General features: G+C 41.5%; 2 protein-coding genes across 3 annotated transcripts; one reads left to right on the top strand and one right to left on the bottom strand.

The window, feature by feature from the left end:
• Nucleotides 1–13,657, bottom strand: p2rx1 (purinergic receptor P2X, ligand-gated ion channel, 1). 2 transcript variants are annotated; one of them, XM_083697453.1, is made up of 13 exons: nt 13,173–13,657; nt 10,325–10,469; nt 6,572–6,643; nt 6,283–6,340; nt 3,884–3,971; nt 3,626–3,706; nt 2,673–2,814; nt 2,180–2,325; nt 1,855–1,945; nt 1,691–1,756; nt 1,503–1,592; nt 728–775; nt 1–585 (listed from the first exon to the last, which is right to left on the bottom strand). In XM_083697453.1, exons 1-13 carry the CDS (start codon nt 13,358–13,360, stop codon nt 580–582), a joined length of 1,221 nt encoding a protein of 406 aa, XP_083553579.1. In that variant the 5' UTR covers nt 13,361–13,657; the 3' UTR covers nt 1–579. The 2 variants fall into 2 exon arrangements, with proteins under 2 accessions (XP_083553579.1, XP_083553578.1); XM_083697452.1 differs by having other exon boundaries at nt 6,271–6,340.
• A 1,178-nt stretch (nt 13,658–14,835) lies between these two features.
• On the top strand, nt 14,836–20,234 carry dhx33 (DEAH (Asp-Glu-Ala-His) box polypeptide 33). The gene is made up of 12 exons (XM_083691704.1): nt 14,836–15,176; nt 15,285–15,445; nt 15,642–15,869; nt 15,989–16,159; nt 16,389–16,574; nt 16,702–16,813; nt 16,926–17,085; nt 17,227–17,315; nt 17,475–17,602; nt 17,716–17,919; nt 18,032–18,118; nt 18,210–20,234. Exons 1-12 carry the CDS (start codon nt 14,969–14,971, stop codon nt 18,516–18,518), a joined length of 2,043 nt encoding a protein of 680 aa, XP_083547830.1. The 5' UTR covers nt 14,836–14,968; the 3' UTR covers nt 18,519–20,234.
• Nucleotides 20,235–20,346: the final 112 nt, after the last annotated feature.

Below are 20,346 nucleotides of genomic sequence, written 5' to 3' on the forward strand. Positions count from 1 at the left end.
CTCTATACATGTTTTATTCAATTCACAATTGTCAATCACAAACCGTCAATGAAAATGATTTCATCTAGATACAGTAAATGGTTATTATTTCTGGAGTGTGTGGAGTATTCCCGCAAGTAGTTCCACATGTTGTCTGTCTCTAGGTTTCTTGGACAACACTGCACTGATAGAAGTTAAACATGGCAACATGAGCAGGGTCATCCATAGAGAAGAGGGCTGTTCTACCTGGTCAATGGCATCCTGTAATGCTCTGAAGAAAAGCACCAACATAAACACATACAATACCTTGTAATTTTGGCACTCCCAGGGAACAGTGTTTTGTCAGTTCAGTACTGTATTAGAAGATAAACAAAGGCCGACTGTTTGGGTAAATCTGTAACATCTTTACATTGCAGACAGAGGGCATCGGAGGTCTTTTGTCAAAAGTTGAACAAATAAATGATTCGAGATTGAATCATTGAGCTGAAGTGGACAAAAAAAAAGCAGACATGATATCATTTGAGAATGTCTTTTCCAATCCCTGTATCTCAGGCAGAGCCCTGCTCTTACTGCAGCACGGCCCAGGAGTCAGCCAGCTGGTCACTCCTGTAGGTGGACAACAGAAAACACACACAGTATCAGCCAACTTATCGTGCCACCCCCACTAATATTTAGAATTATGGGTTAGAATTGACATGTAGGCTGTAAGGTTGTTGAAATCATGTATGTCACTGAATACTTGTCTTACCTTGGTCTCTTCTTTCTCTGGTGTGCATTTCATGTCTAAATGAGGTTCCTGAGAGACAAGAGTCATAGTTAGATATAGACCCATGCTCACACTCAAGATCTGGCAAAATGAAGATGTTAGACTATTAAACACTACATGAGAATATTTAAATATGTAAAACATTTTTTCAATCTACTGTATATTTCAACAAACACCACTTTGGTTTGAATAATGGCTTGGACTATTTGTCCTGTATTGGCCTCTGGGATGTAATAGATGAACGTGTTTATACCAAGCCTCTGTCTGTTGCACTGCAAATAAAGACAGTCAGCCTGTTTCATTCTGTTCTTAAAGAGAATAGCTGAGTAGGAGGACAGTGGGTTAAGTTGACCTCTGATTTCTCAGGTTCTGTCAGCACACTGTCTGTGTTGCTTGGTAACTATCTGCAGGGATATCTAGGGAGAGCTAGCCTCAGATACAGAAGCAGAGATTGACATTGTATGTTGTGCTGCACAGAGACATATCATGGAAATAAACACAGCATTGGTTTCTGCAAGGTCACTAAAGGTATTGTTATGTTGGTAAGGCTTATCTAAATCACTAAAAATATCCAAAATAGCACTGTGTGTTTCTTGTGATAGCAGAAACTGTTACATAAACTAATGGGCACATTGTGAAGGTCAGCTCAGTTTTCCTAACAACTAATGTACAAATGCCCCTCTGCTGCCATCTTGTGTTTAAACTGAAGGATTAGGAATATATCACAGTTACACAATTTCTACAAACCCAGCTGTACCTGTGTAATTGTGTATTTGAATTTCATGTTCTTATAGAAATCTCTCTTGGGCAGTAAATGCAGGAGCACCAGGTCACACACCACAGTGGCCTAGGAAACATTAGACAATTGTACATGAGTTTGCATGGGATATACATGAGTTATCATCAAATACTGTATGTATAGTGCGCCCTCATTGCAAGACTCACCACTCCAAAAATGCCTACTCCAGAGCCTATAGCTGTTAGTGTTGGAATGATATCAAATTTTCTTGCCTGTGAAATAACAATAGAAAACCACCATCTCTTTCATTGAAAGCTGTCAGACACGATATCCAGAAACATTGGGACATTCAAAGACTGATTAAACTTACCACAGAACGCACAATAATGTCTATCCGAATACCAAACACTTTCAAAAGTGTTCTTTTTTCCTGATTGTCCTCCACATAGTGCTTTGCATACCTACAACACAAGTATCAATAGCCATTTTAGTTCCTGAACTTTCAAGTCTCAAATCTTTTCTAAAATATGTCATAGCAGTGATTATAAAGGATACCCTCTTTTTAGCTTTAAGGTTAACTCAGATGTAATGAAATCAATGAAGTATTTTATCAATTGATAACATATCAATGAGTGTCAAGCCCTCACAAGAATGGTCAACAAAGTCTTCAGTGTTGTAGTGAGATTTGACTGCACCTGAAGTTGTAGCCCACAGATGCTCTGGCCTTGTCTGTCTCATTGGGGTTCCCATAGAGACCGTGGAAGCTGTAACTTGGATGACAGTTCGTCAGATCATAGTCCAGGTCACACGTCCAGTCAATGACAATGCCAATGGCTCCACCCTGTCAACAACACATTCCAGTCAATACACCCAATAAGCCAACAAAGTAGAGGGAAAAAGCTGAGCACACTCAATACCAACACCAACTATACTGTACATGCATCCACAGTTAGGTAACCAACTTTCACTAATGTGTGACCAAGGGTTTGAACCCAGGTCTGCCGCATGGAAGACATGCGCAAACTCTCTAAGGTAAAGCCTAAACTTTCACTTGTGTGACCAAGACATTAGCTTGGGGAGCCAATGCATGTCTTCATGTCTCAGGCAGGGCATCTTAGTGATTTCATCACCTCTCTTATGCACATACTAAAGTAGTGTAACTTCATCCTCCTCCCTTGCACAGCTTACCACTTCGGCTATCTTGGAGAAGCTGAAGCCAGACCAATTGACTATGTCTCCTAGTCTGAAGATGGGGCACAGAGGGGCTTTGTCTAGGTCGTGTAGACATCCGCTGATGTACTTTGCATCCACTCCCTCTACCAGATTACTCCTGAAAAGAGAAACAATTTTTATCTTGATGGATATATTGATTACTATTTTCACTACTGCTATTTCTTATACACTAAGTACCATCAAATTAATAATAAAGAAATCCCAGTCATGTCTCTGATGTAATACACTGCTGTGAGACATGCCTGCCCTGCCATCCTGCACTTATAATGGCTGTCTGGCTCAAGGTTTCCCCACAGCATAATTAATCAGGCCTAGCATGTGCATTCACCAGACCATTAGTCCTGACCATCTGACTTCCAACACGTAAACATGTAGATCTCTATATGAAACTGACCTATCAGGAGGATGGATAGCCCCTCCAGTCTGGCTCCGCTCATGTTCCCTTACATTCCCTTACATTCCCTTACATTCCCTTACATTACCTTACATTCCCTTACATTCCCTTACATTACCTTACATTCCCTTACATTACCTTACATTACCTTACATTACCTTACATTACCTTACATTCCCTTACATTCCCTTACATTACCATACATTACCTTACATTACCTTACATTCCCTCACATTCCCTCACATTCCCTCACATTACCTTACATTACCTTACATTCCCTCACATTCCCTCACATTACCTTACATTACCTCACATTCCCTCACCCTAAATGAGTTATCTGGCATATGTATGTACATATCACCACACCACCTGCATCATCAAAAACCCAAACTTTGTTTTGTCATTATTTCTTGTATGTTTGCCATACCCTCGATGAATTTCTATAGTTTTGGTCCATAATGTGAAAAGTAGGACTAAATGAAAAACAGAAAGTTACATAACAAAGATCACTCACCTTGTAACACCAAACCGTGAAAAGGTAACTGAGTTTTTGATGAACAGTGTGTAGTTTTCTGCTGATATCAATAGTGGTGGACTGCACGGAAAACAATACAGCTTTGATTAACAAAGCTTAAAACCTAACCAACACATATAATAATATATCATAATGCCCCTCTAAACTATTACAAACTATTACCCACATACTCTTATACATTACTGTAATTCAGTACCATACAGTATAGAGCTTGATATTTTCCATGATTTTACATACTCTGGGATTTTGCTGTCGTCTTCAACTGGGCACCAAGCCAACACCTCACAACTTTGTGTGTCGTTCACACACTTTCCTGTCATGTGACCTTGGGTTGGGAGACAGCAGGACAGACAAAGAAAAGACACATTAGATAGCTTTTATAAAATGGAGCACCACTGAGCCCATAGGTCTAGAACGAAGACGATGATGCCTTTCATATAAGCACAGATGTCTACTTAATCAAAATATTTAACACATTTACATTTTTTACATCTTATCTAAAAATGTGTCTGAATAGACACACCAAAAGAAATTGTTAAGCAAGCGGAAAAAAAAGAGCTGAGATGGTGTTTTATGTCTCTTTGATCTGAAAGTAGAATTTACTCTGGATGATAAGATTTGTTTCTCTCATCCTAAATTGGAGGAGAAGTGTGAGATTCACTGATAGAGGACCGCAAGGCATAGTCACACAAGACCAGAGCTAAGACAAGAGCGCCCTGGCCTTGGGCCTAACTGTACCCATGGGGGCTACGCTTGTGTTTACTAGCCTCTCTACGGCCTCTACGGCCTCCCCGACACATCCCTCATGGATGTAGGCGCCCCTAGGTCAACATGCATGTTCTGACGCAAACAGATCTAAAGCATCAGCCAACAACAGACTGATTGAAGTTGATGTTAGGGGTTGAGAGGTTGAAAGGGCTAGGATGTAACCCAGGGACGTAGCGACTGTTATGAATTTACATAACCAGCCTTTGAACTGCCTGATTTATAAGTGCTGTATAGGCTTATTAGATCTGCCTACGTCTGTCTGTCTGCTCATTTGTGTGTCTATGTCTCTGTGTGCGTGTGCTTGTGTCTGTCTGTGTTTGTCTTTATTTAATGGTTGTGTGCATTTACATGCATATGTGTGTGGGGGCGTTCACTTGCAGCCTGTGTTTGTATGCTTTGACAATTGATGATATCTGCGGCACTGGCCAAGTCCGGGTTGTTAAGAACATGGTAAGCTGTTGATCCTAATCAAGCATACTTTTGCTCTGTGGAGGAGTTGGGGAAGGCATGAGTAGTACAAATGTTTATCTTAGTGGCTTTGTGTTTAGTCAAGACTGAGCAAGCTAGCTTATATTAGCTCATATAAGCCTAGAACTACAATAAGAGGCAGTGGTTCTAACAGCCCTCTGTAAATACTATACTCTGTACTTCATGTCTCTCATCGCTTCGTCACAGATGTGTCATCTGAAAGAGTCAACACGCCAGTGGGAAAGCCAGGATTAAGTTAACATGTAATTTTGATCATCAGAGATCTACCCCTTCTGAGGTATTCTGTCTGACCAAGTTTGGTCCTCAACTGGCTCCCCACGAGGATGTGTGCTTTCGTCCCTATTATGTATCCTCTTCACAAACATGTGTCAGAGCAGGTGTGAAAATAGGATAATCTTAAAGTATGCAGCTGACTCTGTTAATGTTTGTCGGCTCCAGGACAATGAGACCAGCCATGGCTCGGTCATCTACGACTTTGTCAAGTGGTGTGAGGAGTCCTATCTTCAATTAAACACATCTAAGACAAAAGACATGACAATTGATTTTAGAAGACAGGCCAACACACATGAAGCCACATCCATTAAGGGTCAGACAGTGGAATGTGTGAAATTTTACAAATATCTTGGGACAATTATTGACTCAAAACTGAACTTTGAAGCAAAATGTGAAGCTGTGTGCAAAAAGGGGCACCAGCGTTTGTTTTGTTTGAGGAAACTGTCCTATTTCTACATTGACAAAACCATGATGACCTTATTCTACTGTGCTTTATCTTTTTCTTTGATGTCATGGTTCGGAAACCTATCCTTAAAGAACAGAAATTCTCTGACTCAAATTGTCAAATGGTCTAGTAGGCTGATTGGTGAGTCACAGCTTAACCCAGCGTCCCTGTACACCAGACAGTTACAGTGGATAACTGGCTCCATTTTAAATGACAACTCCCACCCTTTGCACAGTGAATTTCAGCTTCTTCCTTCTGGATGAAGGTTTATAGTCCCAAAGTGCAGAACAAAGCATTATAAAAATAGCTTTGTTCCAGCAGCCATCACTCAGATAAACAAGTTGTAGCAACATTGCATAGATTATTTTATTATTTTATCTTTAGTTTTTAGTGAGGATTGGAACATCGACTACTTTTATTTATGTTTGTCTACTGTATGTGTTGTTTCTAAAAGGTGTGTCAACATGGATGACTCGTTTACTGCAAAACAAATAAAGTAACCTGAACCTTTAATTGAACAACCATGGCCAGTGTCAGGGAGGTGTCAGTGTGGTTGTGAGGAGGTAGGAGGGGTTAGTTTGGACTATGAGGCAGACAGGACGGTTAGTCAGTGAATAGTGATCACACTGTCACGCCATCAGGACTTTACCATGTCCCGTACGTTTGTATATCCCTTCTTCACAGTCAGCGTCTGAGCTGCACTGGTGCTTGTCTGGAAGCTGGAAGACAGAAGGGACTGTGGTCAGTGTTTGTGTGTGTGTGTGTGTGTGTGTGTGCACTCTTTTTTTAGAACCATAATGATTTCTTTGCAAATAGATATGGAAATTGCTGTCCTCCATATTACAATGCCGAACATTGGCAGATGACTATTGCTATATACATTTAGGGTTAGGGTTAGGGTTTAATTCTGAAACAGACAAGGGAAACAAGAGACAGAAAGGTAAACAAACCTCTGGACATTTTCCCATCTTCTGACCCTCAGTTATAATGTAGTTTGTCATCACAACAAAAGATGAGTCCCCCTGGGATACAGAATAAAGAATGAGAATGAGGTCAAAGTTTCATCCTAATTCTCATCATATTGTTTAAGAGGTATGCTTTTTAATGAAAAAGATGTTGCCTTGTGTAATGACGAACATTGCATTGTCCATTTAATTACGTTTCCTTTAAATGTTGTGTGGATTCAGTGCTAGAATATGAAGTGGCTTGCCCTCTGCCGGATTTGGTTGACCTGTAAATGTCAACACACCAAGAGGTCGTGGGGTAGAGTCACTTGTCATTTGAAAGGTTACTGTGTGACCCGTTGCAGACCCTTTGTTGTCCCAGGTAATTTCAGCATGTCATGTAGAAAACCTTTTGTTGCTGTTAACGCCCTCAGCCTTCTGTTCCATTGCCCTCCTCATGTAGATCATTCTCTTGTCATGCTGTAAACTCACAGGCCATATACAGAACCGGAAATGTGCCCTAGGACCTTAGACTGTGTCAAGGAGGCTTCTTGGCTACGAGCATTAGATTGTGTGATTGATTGTGATATTTATCACACAATGCTAGCACTGACTGTGTCCACTTAGGAAGTGGCTATTACACAAACACAGTGTGAGTTGAATACATTTTTGTCAGTGTTATGAAGAGATCTGTTACATTATCTATACATTAGCTGTCAATATAATTTGACTGTGGAAGAATTGTAGGGATGTGGTTAGGGCAGTTCTGTGTAAAAGGACCTGTGAGGACCAAAATATTAAATTCATCAGAACATACAGTGCCCTGCATAAGTAATTTTCTTTCTTTTGGCTCAATACTCCAGAAGTTTGGATTTGAAATCAAATAATTTACATACAATACAATTTAGGTTAAAGTATTTTACTCAGCTTTTATTTGATGGTATTTGTGTACATATTGGTTTAACCATTTAGAAATGACAACACTTTAAGACACAGTTTATAGGCCACCAAAAGTAATGGGATAGATTTATCAAACGTCCAAATTAAGCACTCATGTTTTGTATTTTGTCGACAATCCTTTGCATGCAATAACTGCCAGAAGTCTATGACCCACTAATACCCACCGGTGGGTATCTTCTCTGGTGATGCTCTGTCAGGCCTGTACTGCAGCCATCGTCAGTAGTTATTTTGCCTTAAGTCTCCTCTTCAGCAAATGAAATGCATGTTCAATAGGATTTCAATCTGGAGATTGACTTAGCCAGTCAACCACTTTCCAGTTTTTGGCCCTGAAAAACTCCCTAGTTGCTATAGCAGTATGTTTTGGGTCATTGCCCTGCTGTATGATGAAACGCCGTCCAATGAGTTTGGAGGCATTTGCTTATACTTGGACTGACAAGATGTTTCTGTGCACTGCAGAATTCATCCTGATGCTGCCGTCAGCAGTTAGTTAGTTAGTTTGGAACAAGATCGCCCTAGGATAGAATTTAGATAATTCCATGGTTTTGCAAAGAATGACATTCAAATCCAGAAATGATGCATTTCTGAGGGGACCCATGCATTCATTCTCTTACCATCATTCTGTTACCGGATGTAAATCCACATCACTTACTGTAGCTCAACAACCAAAAGAGAGATTTTTCAAACAGAAATAATAATAATTTGGGGGAAACATAGTTACATAAAAGAGCCAGGAAGATTTTTATGGTCATTCTGTTAAACTTTGGGGGTTTTTCAAGTTGGAATTGTTAGAAGTAGTCCTTGTGCATAGAGTTCTATGGTTTGTTAAACATTGCTATCAAGGGTTTTTGTTTGGCATACGTTTCAAAGTAACCCTGAAAGTCCATCACTGTTACTGTGGAATTGCCCAATAGCACAACTGGCACAGTAACATTTATTACTATTACTGTTTAGATTTTCTCACAAATGTTGGTTTTGGTATATACCCAGAAACCATACGTCATTCTTTTGACATGCAAATGACAGACAATGTAATCTGTTTGCTGTGTGATTTAATATTCTATTTGACCTTTTTCTCCTTGTTTGACATCACCTGACAATCTCCTGAAACCAGTTCTCAATTAAACAGTCCCACACCCACACCTCAAAGCACACAGCAATATCTTCTTTACAGTACTTCTCTGCCACAGTAAAAAATAATAGACTACTGGACATCTTGGTAAACAATGGAGTCTGTTTGCCCAGTCTCCTGTTTGGCTTTGTGTTTGCCTACCTGTATGCAGGATGCGTGCAATAACTCATAAGAGCAGGGGCATTTTATTTTTCTCTCATAACTGTTTATTGAAAACATTTCAACCATTGGAATTTGAATTCAGACTTTTTAAACTTTTCAAACTTGAATTGAATTAAAATGTTCTATGTTGCATACTTTGGAATTTGAATAAGCATTTACTAATGAATGTACTGTTTTGTATTTAAATAAACTAGATGATTTGTTTTCATCATTAGCTGAGCTGAGCTGCCTAAACAGTAACATTAATAGATGATACACTATATATACATACAGTACCAGTCAAATGTTTGGACACACCTTGCCAAGAGCGTGCAAAGCTGTCATCAAAGCAAAAGGTGGCTACTTTGAAGAATCTAAAATATAAAACATATTCTGGTTTGTTTAACACTTTTTTGTTTACTACATAATTCCATATGTGTTCCTTCATAGTTTTGATGTCTTCAATATTAATCTACAATGTAGAAATACTAAAAAATAAAGAAAAACCATTGAATGAGAAGGTGTGTCCAAACTTTTGACTGGTACTGTATATGCTACGGTTTGTGCGAGACAGGTGACTATATTTGTAGCCTAAGTTGTCGTGCCTTGAATTCACCATCAACCTTGTTTTATTTTAAAAATAGGCCTAGTTGAGAGGAAGCCCATCAAGCCTAAGCATTTGAGGGTTAGTTTTGGAGTTGAGGTGAACAATTCAGTTGTTAGCCTACAGAATACATCTTTTTTACATTTCCAAGATGGAAACTTGAACCTGTGTGTCTGAAGAGTGTTGCGTTTTCTTTTTACAATCATTCTAAACATTTTTATTTTCTCAGAAAGTGGTAGTCATCAAGCTACTTACAGCCTCGTTTTTTAATGTTAAAAAATCAATCAATCAAACAGTCAAAGAACAAAATAATCTGCACCATCTCTAATTGCTCTTATCTGGCCGACAGCCCAGCAGTGGACCCTCTCCCCTCCTCTCCTGATCACCGACGTCACCAAAACAGTACCAAACGAGCTTGTGGGTCACAGCTAAACTCCAGAGCCGGTGGGTTCTCCCTAACTGCAACACACCTGTCCGATTGCCAACCGATCAGAACCAGCGACAACCCCCTCCCCTGTACCTCACTTCCCCCTCGGCTCTCTCTCTCTCACACACACACAACTGTTTAATCTGCCCTGCTCATTTTCCCTGAATTAGAAGAGAGGATCTGGAATTGTAATTGAATTGATGGAATTTCATGAAAAGGGATGATAATTTCACTGATAAATAGGCCTACTGTGACATCAATGCTACACTTTCTAAAATGTGAGTCAAGACTTGGTGATTGACTGAGTTTCTAGAGGGTCTAAAGATCAGTGGCCTTGATATCTAACTCTGGATGCCAGTAGCCTATAGTATCTGGGTCTACATGACACTGATTCATTCTGACAGTCACAGTAAAATGTCCATTCTGACATTCACATTCATATCCTCTTGTGATCTCATCAACAGTATCACCACTAGGTCCATGCTGCCAATCACCCACCTGCTCAGGGAAGACATAGTCGGCCACGTCCCAGATTTTCTCAACTCCGGACACATTGGTGTAGCCCACACCCTTCATCTTAGAGAAGCTGGAGCTGATGGCTGTGTCTGTAGACTGGTAGCCTTTCTCATAGAAGAACACCCACCTGCATGGAGCAGAAGACACACAGGATGTGAGGGCTTTCAGCAGACAAGTTATCAGACCCCGGGCAAGGGCAGAGGTCTCTGAGTAACATCAACATTTCTGTACAACCATTTTACATGCCAGTGTTCTGCCAGGGCCACTGTATATGACAATGACTTAAGTAACCACCAGTTCTGGCCCTAATTGTCAATCACCCATTATGAAAGCTAGATTTGACACCATCTTCATCATGTAAATAATGTACAAAAAAAGAGTATCCTGTTTTCACAGTTATTATTAACATCTTCGATCAACATTTACATTTATGGCATTTAGCAGACGCCTTTATCCAAAGCGACTTACAACAAATACATTTGTTTAAGTAAGTGAATTATCTATCCATCAGTCATCATAAGAAGAAGTAATCAATGCTAAATTTCCATTGAAGATGCATTTTGTCTAGGATTATGCTTAATCTGTGTCTGGGAAACCAGCCCTGAATGTAAACCCATAACAATGAATCATGGTTTATTTTACACTGGCTGGGAGAGAACAGCATAGAAATATCATATGAAAAACAAGACATCTGAGACAGTGGTCACTAGATAGGCATGTTAGAGAGGACAACAACAATCTGAGGAAGTGATGAACAAATACAGTTAAGATTGAATTAGTTATGAAGAAATGTGGTTAGAAAGTTGCTGTAATTCAGTCCATTCCAGCTCGACCACACAGTGACGACTGACCTGATCAACACTAGTGTTCAGTTGGAGTTTGAAATGTTTGTTGCAGAGAAAACAGAGTTGGGACATTTTTACTCCGACTGTATACCCTTCAAGCTTTTTGCACACTGACTGATGTCTCCCAGCAGTGAGAGAGAAGCAGGCGCAGTAATCCCAATGCTGACTGATAGCAGGGGCATTTGATAGCAGTCCATCTCCTAGAGTTATTAGAGCAAGCCGATGCAACCCACAGGCCAGAGATATATACAGTATATCCAAATAGCCAATGCAATGAATGTTTAGCTGTGGGATGGAGTGTGATGATAAGAATATTACCTACTGTAGTTTCATATTGTCTGTCTCTCTATCTGTCTGTGGCCCTATTAACCTGCTCCGGAAGGATGGTCAGCAGCTTGAGAGCATGATTATGAGTTAAACCGTTGTTCTATAAAGAACATATGTAATAACCATGTGGCATCAAGCACCACATAGCCAGGATGTTACTGTCTTACAGCTATTAAAGTAACAGGTTTTGTTTTTTTGTTCCAAAACAATTAGCATATTTCAACAAGAAACAAGAAGGAAATTGCTACTAATGTCACTGTTTAGCAACCATAAGGAAGTGGTGAATGTCAAAGCATGAAATGAGATAAGTATCTTCAGCCAATGCAATGTAAGTAAGATCAGTATCTGATCTGTTCCCCAAGGCTGGTGGACTAGAGATGGAGACAGAGGGGCCGATCTCTCTGATGTGTGAATGTGCTGATGTGCGCAGTGTGTTCAGATAGATTCTCTTTGAGTCTCCTGGTCTCTACCAGGGCAATGGCTGTCTGATCCAGTGCTGAGAGGCACAGTGATTTCTGATCCTGTCTGTCAACGCCTGTCAGGCCCTGATGAGGAGAGTCCTGGACAGGGTCCTGATCAGATCTGGCTTCATGCACTTCACAGCCAGGCATGTGTCCTGATGACAGAGGAGGGGGGAGCTCTCCTGTCAGTTTCACACTGCATCATAACAACAACTGTCTACAACCTTAAAAGGCAAAACGTGTTGTTCTAGAAACACTTTAAATAATGCCTTGAAAAAATGTTGCATCTCTGACGTGACATGACGTGACACTGTTGACCACAGTAAGAGGAAACATTCATGAGGTATTCTAATTCTGGTCATTGTATCACCCCAAATTATCAAAGATAAGTTTCTTCGTGATCAAACAACAGTGATGACTGTTCAAATGTGACTTTCCAGCACAAAGAAAAATCTGCTTAGTTGTGTTTGCCAATGTTTGATTATTAATATGCCTGAACCTGTTCATCTTGTGTTGCTTCTCCGGTCACACTGCCTAAAGGTGTATACTCACTCACTCACTCACTCACACACACACACACACACACACACACACACACACACACACACACACACACACACACACAATGTTTACCTCCCTCTATAATGCTGTGCATCACACTATTTGCAATGCTACTTGTGGTAGCTAGTGTACAAGGAGTATCTATGTGAGCAAGTTGCCAAGTATGCAGTTATATTGTCTTGACAATCTCGGAGTACAAAATTTCATTAGCCAACACTTGTGATAAGAGGGATGTCTCCCCTAATCTCTGGCTCCTACTCCGCTTTTAACAGAACCAGCTGCAGTGGCATGATTCCTTACTAGCTACTCCAGATAACAACTACTGCACATCAACACTTATCACAACTTAAAAATCAAAAGTCTCATGAGTAATTGGCAATAGTTTTCTACTTAAGACTGCCACTTCAGGTTTCTGAAAATGTTCTACATTTCATTACAACAAGCAATGTGAACAGCAGACGAAACATGGAAAGAGAGTCTCAATCTTCAATGTGATGATGTTGCATTTTCGGAATGTCTTACTCAGTGACATGCTGAAGCATGCAGTGTGGGACAGCTTCCACGGTATGCCCTCTCTACTCTAACTTTTCCTGTTCCAGTAAATGGAATGCTTTAAGTTTAAATAGAACGCCTTACCCGATAATGTAACCCAGGACACCCAGCTGGATCAATCGACACACGACTCCCACCCTCCTGTTCCTCACCAGCACCTGGCGGGGGGTCTCGTACTCAAAGAAGAAGTCGGAAAAGGCGTTAGTGATGTAGCTCTTCATTTTTAGGCTCCTTGGGAGAGAGGAGGGTCTCTCCGTCCCACTTGTATACATAAACCCTGCCACTTTCTCACTCCTCTCCTCTGTTATCTCCTTTCCGTTGTAAGACAGAACCTCTGCCTCCTTTAATCAACAGATGACACACTTCAGTGGCAGTGTGTTGGACTTCCTCCCTCCCCTCCCTTCTCTCTCTCTCTCTCTCTCTCTCTCTCTCTCATCAACAGGATCTCTCTTCTCCCTTCTCTCACTCCAAAACAAACAATCTTGAATATTTCACTTATCACTCAACATCTGTCACAGCAGTAATAAACATTGTCCTCTTACCATGCAATCAGACCACACTCACATTTCCCCTGACACTTTCTTTAGTATATTACACAGAGATAGGAGCCACAAATGCTGAACACACCCATGCATTAAGCAACTCTCTCCCTATTAATTCCGTACATTTCAGTTTCTTATAGCCAAACAATTATTTGCCTCAGATAGTTTTCATTTAGCTGGTGTGGCAGACAGCAATGAGCGGTGAGGGGAGTGATAATAGAAGGGAGATGTCTTGCAGCTTGTTGGCTCCACCCCCGAGCCTTATATGGACTTCCTGCCCCAAACCTGCGGCTCTTTAAACCACTAGGGCTTGGGGGCTAAAAGGGAGCGGGCTACCCAAAGGGGAAGAAAAGTGTCTGTGTAATTACACGTAGTGAGTTGGACTGCCGCCGAGAGATGTGTGAGGAGGTATAACGTGTGTAACGAACTGTTTTGGCTGAGGACCCGCTTTTGGACTACACCTGGATAAGAACTTTGAGTAAGGATTGTGGACTTTGAATAGATAGCCCCCCCCCCCCGGATGTAAATAACCCCTAATAAACTTCCCAATTGCATTCGAATTATACGTTGTGTGTGTTTGTTATCAAACTTGGTGGCGTGGAAACCCCACACCCTTGAGCCTGCTAAACTGGGTTTTGTTTTGTTGGTATCACATTGAGCTGTGTTCTGATCCCTCATTTCATTACAATACTAAAGATTACTTCCTGAGAATTTCAAGCCATCTAACAACATGTAGAGGCACATCACCTTACCTTCTTCAATGTCAGTAAGAGCAGACCAGGTTCAATAGTGATGTGTGCAATGAAATGCTGATGTTGAGTCATAGCTATGTGATATGGTGAGAACAGGTACTGCGCTGCCTTTATCCGAGTAAAGCATACTAGGTGAAATAACGATGTTAAATATGTATTCCATAGGAAAAAACACGCCAGTTTAATGTCAACCAAGAAAACATGTAAACCACATGGGAGTGTACGGTGTCTGTTCTAAGAGTATAATATTTTCTTCGAAATGAAATAGTAAATATATATTTTAAAAGCATAATTTGAGTATTTTAATACAAAATGATTTGTAAGCCACGAGACAACGTTAAAATGCAATGACCAATAAACATTCTGCCGGTGACAAGTGCACGTTGTCACCGCTAGATGGCTCAATGACGTCAAACTTCCGCGACGAACCTAACCACGTGGGAAGGAAATTGCTGTCGTTGAGGTAAACAACTGCAGTGAAGCTTGCCAGTAATCCACCGTAAACCATTTTTTGGTTCTATTTGTTTAAGACAAGCCCTAAGAATAAGCCGAAAGGTTTCTTCTTTAAAGCGTTTTTTTCTATACCATGCCCCACGACCCCGATCATCCTCCGGCGAAAAAATTCAAGCCGGGGTCTCCTTTTTTCCGTCTCGATAAGAAGCCTGGGATGCTGCTACCTAGAAAGGGAAATGCATCGGTACCAATAGACGTGCAAAGGAAACACCTTCCTATTTACCAGGCGAAGTCTCAACTAATTAATCAACTTAGACAGCTTCATAATGCTGTCTTGATAGGTAAGGTATAGTCTGAAAACGTCACACCTAGCTAACAACAATTGAGAGATACCGAGTTATCAGGTTGCTGACCTGAAAAGCCTCTTTTATATATCCAATGTCCATCAGGTGAAACGGGTTCTGGAAAGACCACCCAAATACCCCAGTACCTGTATGAAGCTGGCATCGGGCGTCAGGGCATCGTTGCAGTCACACAGCCCCGCCGAGTAGCCGCTATTTCACTTGCAGGGAGAGTGGCAGAAGAGAAGAGAACTCAGCTTGGGAAGCTGGTGAGTAAATCGTCAAACACATTACCATTTGATGGTTTTCATTTATTGATGGTCAAAAACTTGTAGAAATAAATCATGGCAGTAAGGCTGTATGTAGGACTAGAATTATTACCAATCAATACATGCTTTCCAAAAAGCATGCATTTCAGGCTATCAGTCACTGAAGTTGCAATGTTGTGAAATAATTGCTTTCCAGGTTGGCTACACAGTCCGGTTTGAGGATGTCACATCCTCTGAGACGAAGCTAAAGTTCATGACAGATGGTATGCTGCTCCGTGAGGCCATAGGAGACCCCTTACTTTTGCGCTACACTGTGGTTGTCCTCGATGAGGCTCACGAGCGTACGGTGCACACTGATGTACTGTTTGGAGTTGTGAAGACAGCTCAGCGCAGGCGCCGAGAACAGAACAAGCTGCCTTTGAAGGTAAGACACTGCATGACATGATTTCTTTTGGCCCATTTCAATATTCAATGTACAGAATGGACGTGCAATGTCATCATGCTCCCAAGATCACCTCAATACTTGTGGCTTGTTTCTCTTAGATCATTGTGATGTCAGCCACAATGGATGTGGACCTGTTCTCTCAGTACTTCAACAAGTCCCCTGTTTTGTACCTGGAAGGCAGGCAGCACCCTATCCAGATCTACTACACCAAACAGTCCCAGTCAGACTACCTCCAGGCAGCACTGGTCTCCATTTTTCAGATCCATCAGGTATATCCACTGGGTGGTACTTAGTACCTCAGCTGAAGGGTAACATCTTATGTTGAATTAATTGATTCAGTTGATTATGGGCAATACTCTCTACTGTGTATTATTCCCTACAACATAACTCCTATTCTTCATACAAGTATGTTATCTTATAAATAGAACATATAGCCTAGATATTGTCCAAAATCAACATAGAATGACAAGAAATGGTTTATGTGTGTGCTCTGAACAGGAAGCACCTCAGTCCCATGACATTCTGGTGTTCATGACGGGTCAGGAGGAGATTGAGGCGCTGGCTCGGACTTGCCGTGACATCGCCAAGCACCTGCCTGACAGCTGTGGTCCCATGACCGTCATCCCCCTGTATGCATCGCTGCCCCCCCTCCAGCAGCTCAGGGTCTTCCAGCCTGCCCCAAAGGTACAGCCCCCTTAGGGGCTAACACCTGCTGACTGTGTTTGCTGTCATTTATACTCCATATCTGTAATGGTTCCTTGAAGCAACAGATGCTATAGTAACTCCATGGTCCTCTGTACTATTTTCTCAGGGTTGTAGGAAGGTTATCCTCTCAACCAACATTGCTGAGACATCGATCACTATCTCAGGGATCAAATATGTCATTGATACAGGGATGGTGAAAGCAAAGCGCTTCAACCCAGGTAAGATTCTTCACTGTGCACACTGCTTCATTAACTCCCCCTGGATGGTATCCCTGTAGTGTGTGAGTCTGTTTTGTGGTCCTAATATCTGTCTGTTCTCTCTGCCCTATAGATAGTGGTCTGGAGGTTCTGGCAGTCCAGCGGGTGTCTAAAGCCCAGGCGTGGCAGCGAGCAGGCAGGGCTGGCAGAGAGGACTCCGGCTCCTGCTATCGTCTCTACACAGAGGAGGAGTTTGACAACCTGATCCCTATGACCGTGCCTGAGATACAGAGGTAGGGGCAGGCATGTCATGAATAACTGCAAAGCAGCACACAGCAAAGGGTTCACTAAAGCAACAGTAGTTTCTGTTGACCTGTTTCTCCATTCTAGGTCAGTGTGATTGAGTGCTGTGCTCTTCTGTGTGTGTTCTGCAGGTGTAACCTAGCCAGTGTGATGCTCCAGCTCCTGGCTCTAGGGATTCCAGATGTGATGAATTTTGACTTCATGTCGAAGCCATCTCCTGGTAAGATGGACTCCTGTTTCTGTTCCCAGACATACTCTTTACAGTGATGAAGCACTCAGACATGTTTCGATCTATCATTAAGTAGTCTAAATCAGCTTATTTGTTTACTGAGATACGGGTTAGTTATAGTAATATAGTGCTGTGGATGTGATTGCCCAGAGGCACTACGTACAGCCGCAGAGCATTTGGATCTGCTGGGAGCTGTGGAGAAGAAGGATGAGCTGGTCTCCCTCACCCCCCTGGGAAAGAAGATGGCCAGCTTCCCACTGGAGCCTCGCTATGCCAAGGTAAGACACAGAGGAAAAGGTATTTTTTAATACATAAGCAATAGATACTTTTAAGTTAAGAAAAGGTTGGGGAAACCCTGCATATTTCTCTGACAGTGTGTCTGTGTTTGTAGACCATCCTGCTGTCCCCAGACTTCTCGTGCTCTGAGGAGGTGCTGACCATTGTGTCTCTACTCTCTGTGGACACGGTGCTGTACAACCCTCCCGCCCGCAGAGAGGAGGTCCTTGCCGCCCGCAAGAAGTTCTCTACCAGCGAGGGTGATCACATGACCCTCCTCAACATCTACAGAGCCTTCAAAAAAATGGGTGGCAATAAGGTTAGTGGATCTGAATCTGAATCACTGTAGGAAGACTGAGGGAGTGCCCTTGTTTTATCTATACAATCAGCTAAATATCTAAAAAGAGCTTCATTCCTCTCCTTTTCTCTAGGAGTGGTGTCGGGAGAACTTTGTCAACAGCAGGAATATGGGCCTGGTTGGAGAGGTCCGTGCCCAGCTCCGAGAGATCTGCCTCAAGGTTCGCAAACAAGTCAAAAACCCACAGGTAACACATTCTCATGTCCTTATTCACAAAACTAACTGTTCCCATCCCTGCTCTTGTGTTCCAGTTGAGTCTGAAGCTGGAGTCATGTGGGGCAGACACAGGGAGCGTGCGGCGCTGCCTGGCCCATGGGCTGTTTGTGAATGCCGCAGAGCTGCAGCCTGACGGGAGCTACACAGCCCTGGACACCCACCAGCCTGTAGCCATCCACCCGTCCTCGGTCCTCTTCCAGGCCAAGCCTGCCTACGTGATCTTCAATGAGCTCCTGCACACCTCCCGCTGCTACATGAGGGACCTGTGCCTGGTGGATGCTGATTGGCTGGTGGACGCCGCACCCGAGTACTTTCGTCGGAAGCTTCGCCCCACCAAGAGCTAGCCAATGGGGAGTCAGGACTGCAGCTGAACCAAACCTTCCCAACCACACCCTCTCCCTCACCCAGTGACAATTCAACTGGAAGCATGATGGAGGGAGATGTTGTTACTCTTTCCAGTTAGCTGAATTGCTAGTTATTGTTCACACAAAGATTAATATGGAAAGACTCTTAAGCTTATGCTTTTGTGCCAGTCCAAAGCAGAACATTTGGACAGGTCTGGGGTAGGGTTCTCTGAATTCTTCTTCCTCTTCATGGACAAGCAGCTGGCATGTATCACCACAGCAGACATCTGCTAATAGCTTTAAGAGATAGGTTCCTTTGGCCTTTAACTGAAACTTTTCTTCATTTGTTTTCTGTCTGCTTGGTATTGCCTAATCCATGCCTGTTGCTCAATACCACAACCAGAACAGTAGGTTATGTTAAAGAGATCATTCATAGATATTTGCATGTTTTTTAGCAGCATAGATTACGTCACGGAATTGGGATGGCACGGTCCTTCAAATTTGTACAGTCAAGAACTGTTCTAAATTAGCTGTTTAATATTAATAGACTCAAAAGCATTGATTGATTTGATTGAGTTAGTTATTTGCTCAAGGTAAATACTGTCTGCATATAACCTATGCACCATAACATTTAACTAGTAATTACAGGTACATTTTTCATAAATTGTTTCTTCAGTAATATTTAACATGTTCAATTTTATGTACATTTAATTTGGATGTATATCAACCAGCTCTTCACCTGTTGCTATTATCTAACATTTATTTAAAGGATAAAGTGCTGTGGCATACAGTAAATTGAATTATGGTGACCTTTTTCTTAATTTGGTTCTCTCATAAATAATCCTGTAACTGTCATGGAAATCAAATTTAATACAGACTAAAAATGATACAAGTTGGTTGTGGGGGATTGAGTATCTCTAATTTATGAAGGCCTGCAGTTTCAATTTCCACTCACTATGACTAGTTGCATGCCCTGCAGCTGCATTCGCTGGCAGTTCTAAGGAAATGCACTTTAAAGCTTATTGTAAGGTGTGCCACTTCATTTACCATGTTAAATGTCGAGCACTGTTGCACAAATACCTGTAAAACCATATCAGCTACTGGTAAATATATATGCTATGCATGGAGATTGTGGAGATAAATTTGATTACTCAGGTCTTTGATACATTGTAAAATGTACATTAATATACAGTTGATGTGGATGGTATGAAATGGAAGTGTCTGTTCTATTTCTTCTCTTTTGTAATGAACGCTGTAAGAACAACTAGAGGTCCATGTTCTGGTCAGCAGAATCTGCACATGGTGTCTTGTCACTGACATTTTTCACCTATCTTTCTATTGAAAAAGACACTGGAATACCATTGGCAGGATTAATGCCAAACTTTGCTCTGGACATTTTGTGTCACTGAACAAGACTGGGTTAGTTTCAATCAGTGTCAAATCTTTAATGATATCTCTTTGTGGATGATACTGCCAATATGGGTTATAACAGTAGTCTGGAAAAGGTGTACACGATAACACATTTATTCAATTGTAATCTCATTGTTTGTGCAGAATGGGTTGAAACTGAAATTGAGTGTAGCCATGCATATGCCTTTTTAGAGGCTGTGGGGAAAGCAATCTGACTGGTTAAGTTCAGTATGACTGATATGAAATGGAGCATATTATCCACTTATTATTATATCCACTAGTTATTCTCATAAAATAAAAAACGTTTTCCTCATCTCAATTTATGTCACTATTTGCAATTTTCAGATTATTATTATTATTATTTGACATTTATTTTTTTAACAAGAACAGAGCATTTTGAAAACACTCAAAGTAGCCT

The sequence above is a fragment of the Argentina silus genome (genome assembly GCF_951799395.1).
Source record: "Argentina silus genome assembly, chromosome: 2".
Lineage (NCBI taxonomy): Eukaryota > Metazoa > Chordata > Actinopteri > Argentiniformes > Argentinidae > Argentina > Argentina silus.

Bases quoted from the DNA above. Each gene is read 5' to 3' on its own strand.
- p2rx1 (XM_083697452.1), bottom strand. From the start codon at position 13,360: ATGTATACAAGTGGGACGGAGAGACCCTCCTCTCTCCCAAGGAGCCTA. The intron at 6,644-10,324 runs GTGGGTGATTGG...TCTGTATCCCAG, and splicing joins ACTATGTCTTCCCTGAGCAG to GGGGACTCATCTTTTGTTGT. The intron at 3,707-3,883 runs GTATGTAAAATC...TTTTCCGTGCAG, and splicing joins GACGACAGCAAAATCCCAGA to TCCACCACTATTGATATCAG.
- dhx33 (XM_083691704.1), top strand. From the start codon at position 14,969: ATGCCCCACGACCCCGATCATCCTCCGGCGAAAAAATTCAAGCCGGGG. The intron at 15,870-15,988 runs GTAAGACACTGC...TGTTTCTCTTAG, and splicing joins AGAACAAGCTGCCTTTGAAG to ATCATTGTGATGTCAGCCAC. The intron at 17,316-17,474 runs GTAAGATGGACT...GTGATTGCCCAG, and splicing joins CATGTCGAAGCCATCTCCTG to AGGCACTACGTACAGCCGCA.